This window comes from Malaclemys terrapin, chromosome 2, assembly GCF_027887155.1.
Source record: "Malaclemys terrapin pileata isolate rMalTer1 chromosome 2, rMalTer1.hap1, whole genome shotgun sequence".
NCBI classification, from domain to species: domain Eukaryota; kingdom Metazoa; phylum Chordata; order Testudines; family Emydidae; genus Malaclemys; species Malaclemys terrapin.
The window spans coordinates 196,980,699-196,986,698 of record NC_071506.1 but is presented as its reverse complement, the minus strand read 5'-3'; the positions used below and the strand labels follow the sequence as shown (position 1 = coordinate 196,986,698).

The following is a 6,000-nucleotide window of genomic DNA, read 5'->3' as shown; positions in this document are numbered from 1 at the left end:
ACTCTTCACGTGTTTAGTGGTCACTCAGATGTGGACCTACATATGCTTTTCATAGTTGCATCACTTACTACCCTTTCCCAGAAGGGTTTTACTTAGCACAGCAGATATAGGAATGGTGTCTTTCCCAATTAAACCTCAGATATCACAGAAAAGGATAAGGAGCAAGATGAACTCAACACCTAAAGATTTTTCCAAGTTGCTAGATAACACTGGGATCCCTGTTAATGCCATGGCTTGCATAAGGAGAACTAGAAATCTACCATCTCTGCACAGCCTATGACTTGATAATTAATCTAAAGCTTCCAACATCCTGGGAGGTGTCCAATGAGTGGGCTGCTTTCCCCCACCCACTCAACCCCCATAAGCAAAAGCTCCTTCCCGCCAAAATCCTTGCCCCGCCAACCATCCCCCTTCCAGCCCGCAATGCGGCACCAGATAGAGTCTAGACGCTCAGCAAGGAGAAAGAGAGCGAATTCGTATTAGTCCCCCTCCCTCAGTGAGCAGAAAGAAGAGAAGCCGGGAGACCCCGCCATACTGCGTGCGCTGCAGCAAATCACCCACCCCTTCCCCTAAGGCTGCGCACCCGTGGAATTTATCAGCGTCGCGCATGCGCGTTGCTCTCCGAGAGCCGCACCCATCCTTGATGATCGAGGGCGGGTGGAGAAGTGGGCGGAGCAGTGACGAGGGAGCGGGACCAACGGTTTTGGAACGCTCTCGCTCTCTCTGGTTGGGCCTGTCGGGCGCAGGCTGGGGGGGCCGTTATCCGCCGCTAGCCGCGTGCTGCTGCTGCTGCCGTCGCCGTAACAGCCCTCTGCAGGCTGGGGTGTGCGCGTAGCGTGTGCCAGAGCGCTCAGGGTGTGTGCACGAGTGTGAGCCCTGTGTGTGCACGGGGTGTCGGTGCCGCCCGTGTGTGCAATGGTGTGTGTTCGTGTTGGGCGTGTATGTCAGTGGCATGAGTGACTGTCGCTCGTCTGTGTGCAGGTGTGTGTCGGTGTTGGGTGTGTGTGTCTGTTGCATGTATGTGTGCAGGTGTGTGCCAGTGTCATGCGTGTGTGCAAGCATGCACCAGTGTCGCAAATGTGTGTCTGTTGCATGTGTGTGCAGGGGTCAGTTTCATGTTTCTGTCTGTGTACTGGTGTGTGTCAGTGTCACGTGTGTGCAGATGTGTGTCAGAGGACTAGGTGTGTGCAAAGGGTGTCTTGTGCACACACAGGTAAAGCTACCCTATTGGGGACTATAAGGAGGAATGTTTCGGACCCCCCCCCCTACCCATCAGCCACCCTCTACAACACTAATTGCATTATTTCCACAAACCAAAAAATATCCCAACAATGTTAACACACTGTTAAAGAAACCATGTTAGATAAGATGAGTGGTATTTGGGGCTGGGGGCAATATTAAACTGGGACCACCTGGAGCTTCTTGGGGCCCTAAGTCTGCTTATGTGTGGTTTGTGTGCAGGTATGTGTTAAAAGTTGTGCGTGTCAGAGTCCCCTGTGTGTATGCATGTGGGTGGATGTGTATGGGTATGTGGTGATTTGTCCGTTAGCGCATGCATGTGTATGCATTATTATGTGTCAGTGTGGTCTGCATGTGAATTTGTCAATATGCATGAGATATTGAGCATATGTGTGTGCTGATATGCTGTCTGTGTGTGTTGGTGAGAAGATGTGTACAGCAATGTACCTAGGACAATGATTGAATTTCAGGGTATTGTGGGTCTCCAGGCTGGGCGTGCCTCAGTCAGAGGGGGCATTTGTTTGTCACACTGTATGTTTTGTCAGGATGTGTTAGTGTGGGAACCTGTTGTGCCAGTTTGTGACTTAGCATTTTGTGCATCTGCATGTGTGAAGGAAATTGTGTATTCATATGTCATCTCAGCATTGTGTATCTGTGCATAATGTGCCAGTCAATGTGTATGTATTTGTGTGTGGTAGCATATTGTGTGTGTGCATTGCAATCTGGGAATATGTGTCAGCACGTTGGGGACTATGTGCATGTCAGTTGGGAAGTATATGCATGCCTGGTGCTATGTTGTATGTGTTATGGGGCTATTAATGATTGTGTTGTAAGAGTGTAATTCTCCTGATCTCTCCGTAACAGTGGCTAACAAGCAGGAAAAGACCAAATCTGCTGAATACCAGTTACTAATATTGGTAAATTCATAAAGCATGTCATGACCTGGCAGTTTTTTATGCACCATCTCCCCTAAGCTATTTGGGATAGTGTAAGGAGGGAGATAAAATGCCTAGATACAGATATATTGCCACATGCCAATGGTGCAGGCCCACTGCCCGAATTGAAGTTTTTTAAATAAACCTGTACTTTTAAGTTTTATTTTATTTTTTGATGGAAGGTGTCAGGCTGACACACATACAAAGTGAAGTTCTCTTTTCCACAGAGCAGGTACGCAAGCAGGCAGCAGGACAAGATTTCTCTCATTAGCCAATATGCCTCAACCCTAGTCTGAAGGGACCACTATAGAATTGACAGGACAGTTCAGTGTGCATATACATTCACTGTTTGACTTCTCTGGTGATATTGTCATCAAGAATGACAGTCATGGTGGTGATTTTGTTAAGTGAACTCTTGTGCACTAGGAAATGGACTGAGGCCACCAATTCATTTTATGTTGGTCTCCCAACAGCCATTAGACAAAAACAACTGATTTGAATCCGTTCCTGAAAGTGAAATGTTTTGTATCCCACTACCTGTCCAGTGAGATATTCATTCCTCTTTAGTTGTAAAACTGGAGTTCAAATATAGATAGATGTGTATTTTCCCACTCAAATCAGTGGCTTTTTACCTAAAAATTTTATTTCAATTGTAAAAGAAACAAAAATGATGTAGTACAGCATGGACTGGGAAAAGATCTCATCTATTAATTGAAAATAAACTGAAACTTAACTAAAAAACTTACCAATAAATAAACCAAGTTAGCTTTTCTACAAAACCCTATTCAGATATCTGTAGAAAATCATCTGCAAAGAACAAGGATACATATTAACATACATTAGAATGAGGGAAAGGCCTGGTCTGGATAGTTTAGATTGTGGGCTTCTGTGAATTTTTGTTTATTGCCCGTGAGTTGTCCGTAACTTTTACTCAAAATAACCGTGACAAAAATCTTAACCTTATAATGAGTTATGTGCAGGTCATTAGGCTAAATATATCTCAGATCATGAATGACAAATTTTGAATTGATGCCCTTTGAGTTGAAGCTCTTACTCCAATACTTTGTGGAAATATGTTCATGTCACAGCAACTTCCATTCCACCCAGTGTCCGTGTAGGCAGTCTCATCAGTGCACTGGGAGATAGAACGACATGGAGACCGAAATGTCCTGAAGACCCCAATATGTTGGAAATGTGAACTTTGTAATGTGGTTTCCTGTGCTATGTCTTAATCTGTAAATAAATAGTGAATTTCAAGATGAGATCCTTAGCTAGTGCCAATCAGTTTAGCTCTAGTGAAGTCAGCTATATTTAGGGATAGATCCTCAGCTGGTGTAAATCGACATAGCCACATTGACTTTAGTGGAGCTATGCTGATCTTAATCAGCTGAGGATCTCGCCCATAGAATACTATTGTATGGAAAAGGCACTTTGTGTAAATCAGTTCCCCAAGCCACAATTTATATGGAGCTAAACGTATCGAGCAACAATAATATATTTTAGAAGTGTTTTATGTTTGCTGTGTTTCATGTAATCACAGGAAAATGGCAGGAAAGAAGAAAGAAGTTCAACTACAGGTATAAATCTTGTTTGTTACTTGAATAATTCAAGAGTTCAATAAAATTGTTGACATTTTTAGAGATATTAAATTCTGGGTTTGTTTTATCTCAGGTAGTAATAACCAATCAAAGTCAATGGGATGAAATGTTGCTGACTAAAGGTGTAACAGGTACTATTATTTTTTCTATTAATCTCACATAATGAAATGTGTGTGCATTTTTATCAATCTTTTTATTTTTGTGACCCCTTCCTGCCCAGTTACTTCTCACTGTGCACACACTTCGTCAAACTGCCACTTCCTGTGGCTTGCCCCTCAAAGCAAAGAGTTCTAGAAACCTCCATAAAGCCTAAGTAAATATGCTCTGTGTAGCTATTTTACATGAAGACTCAAAGGATTTGAAATTCACATTCCTAAACTGGGGGCAAAACACAGGTCTGCACTGCAGCCACTCCACAGCTGCTTCACCAGCCTGAAGGCTGGCTGTATGGTCACTGGCTCTCCATACCACCTATAGTATGAAAGGAGTTCCTGGCAAATTAATCCATGTGAACTCCGATCTCATGGCTCCTCCATATAACACCCAACTGTGCCTCTTGCATTGGCCATTTTGGAACTGTCACAATATCAATCCAATCACACGAAAGATACAAAAACCAATTCATTGTGTCTGCCTGCAATTCAAACACAAAAGGGTTCTGTAGTGATGAGTGATTGTCACATACTCCTTTGCAAAGCAGTGAATTTAAACCATACTGGATATCATGCATGGGTGTTTAAAAAAAAAAAAGTTCTGAAAAGACTTCATGTCTGGGAAGTGGTGGGTGAAAGTCCTGATAGGTCAATATTTTCAATTACTCAGTAAAATCGAACTAATCAGTAGAATGAGTTTTATGTTCCTATTCATGCACAATTGTATCTGGCATAAGACAAAAGCAATTGTGTTATAAATTGTGTGCTTTCAAGAGTGTACATAGTATGTATTTTCTTCACTCCCCTCAGTTTGTATGTAAGCTTAGCATCAATATCTGTTAAATTTAGTAGGAATGCTATCTAAAGAGGGAGAACAGATCGTGGGTGAAGTGATCAGGGGAGCAAGAGAGAAAACCAATGGGTTGTGAGTAAGGTTGAGAGAGAGAGACAACATACATGATCTTAGGAAGGAGGGAAACAGCCCAAAAAGGAGCGGCAGGGCATGGAAAGAGACAACTGATAAAAGGGCCAAAGGAGGGAGAGACAACTAACAGTGGGCACAGGAAAGGAAGGTCAACCAAGACAAAGGAATAGGGGAAGGAGACATTAATATAACTGCATTCCCCACCACAAAATATATAAATAAATAACTACTCTTACAGACTAAGACATTTAAGTTGAAACCTAATTTGTGTAAGAGATAATACCAAAACTTAATGTTTTTCAGAAGAAAAAGAGACCAGAAATAGACTTAGAAATACATGTATGCCAATGCCACTGCAGGACTAACCTTATACATTTACAAAAACATTTTATTTTATAAACTATATGAAACAGGTGAGTTTCATCCTAATTTTTTATACTTTCAGTAATAGATGTTTATCAGGCTTGGTGTGGGCCTTGCAAAGCGGTGGTAAATTTATTCAGAAAACTAAAAAATGAGCATGGTGAAGATGACCTTTTGCATTTTGCTGTGGTAAGGATGTAAATTCTATTTAGAGCGTCAGTGTCAAATGTATTTCTGTATCTATCTATTTATAGAGTACCTATCACCATAGTATCTGAGTACCAGTGGAGTCATTGGTGAATTTGGCTTGCTTGTCTCTTTTTCTGAATGACTTCTTAAAAGAGGACGATCAAAGTATATAATGGATAGGGAAGGATCTATAATAAGATAAGGCATAAGCTAGAATCATACAAGTTAATTATGGAAAAGACATACTAGACAATAGTGTAATGAAGAACATTCTTATAATGCATACATACTATGAGATAGAGTTGAGATTACTGGGGGAACCATATCTCTGAATATACCGACTTGCATGTTTAAAAATCCAAGTCTTAACATTGCATAACCATATAGCCTGACTTTCAGAAGTGCTGAAACTTCCTCTGAAGACCATAGAAGTTGTGGGTGCTCATCACTTCTGAAAATCAGGTCAGTAACTTCCTTTTGTTTTTCTTGCTTTTCCGTATAATTTCCTATGTTATATTTAAAAAGGAACAAAGAGGGGGAAGCTGAAAAACAAATAGATTTAAAATGTTTTCGAGAAAAAGTTCATCCAGAAGAGCAAG

The 6,000-nt window shown here is 41.5% G+C and overlaps 1 protein-coding gene across 6 annotated transcripts in view; it reads left to right on the top strand.

Moving 5' to 3' along the window:
- Positions 1–575: 575 nt before the first annotated feature.
- Positions 576–6,000, top strand: part of NME8 (NME/NM23 family member 8) — a 30,058-nt gene continuing 24,633 nt past the window's right edge. The window contains exons 1-5 of one of the 6 annotated variants that reach the window (XR_008443915.1): positions 576–855; positions 2,104–2,156; positions 3,715–3,751; positions 3,846–3,903; positions 5,295–5,401. Coding sequence is in view for 1 of the 6 variants with exons in the window: in XM_054019235.1 (XP_053875210.1) it covers positions 3,719–3,751; positions 3,846–3,903; positions 5,295–5,401 (198 nt within the window). In the remaining 5 variants the exon portion in view is untranslated. Of the gene's footprint in view, positions 2,157–2,210; positions 3,752–3,845; positions 3,904–5,294; positions 5,402–5,800; positions 5,864–6,000 lie in introns of those variants that run through there. The other 5 variants (XR_008443914.1, XM_054019235.1, XR_008443916.1 and 2 more) reach the window with 5 other exon arrangements.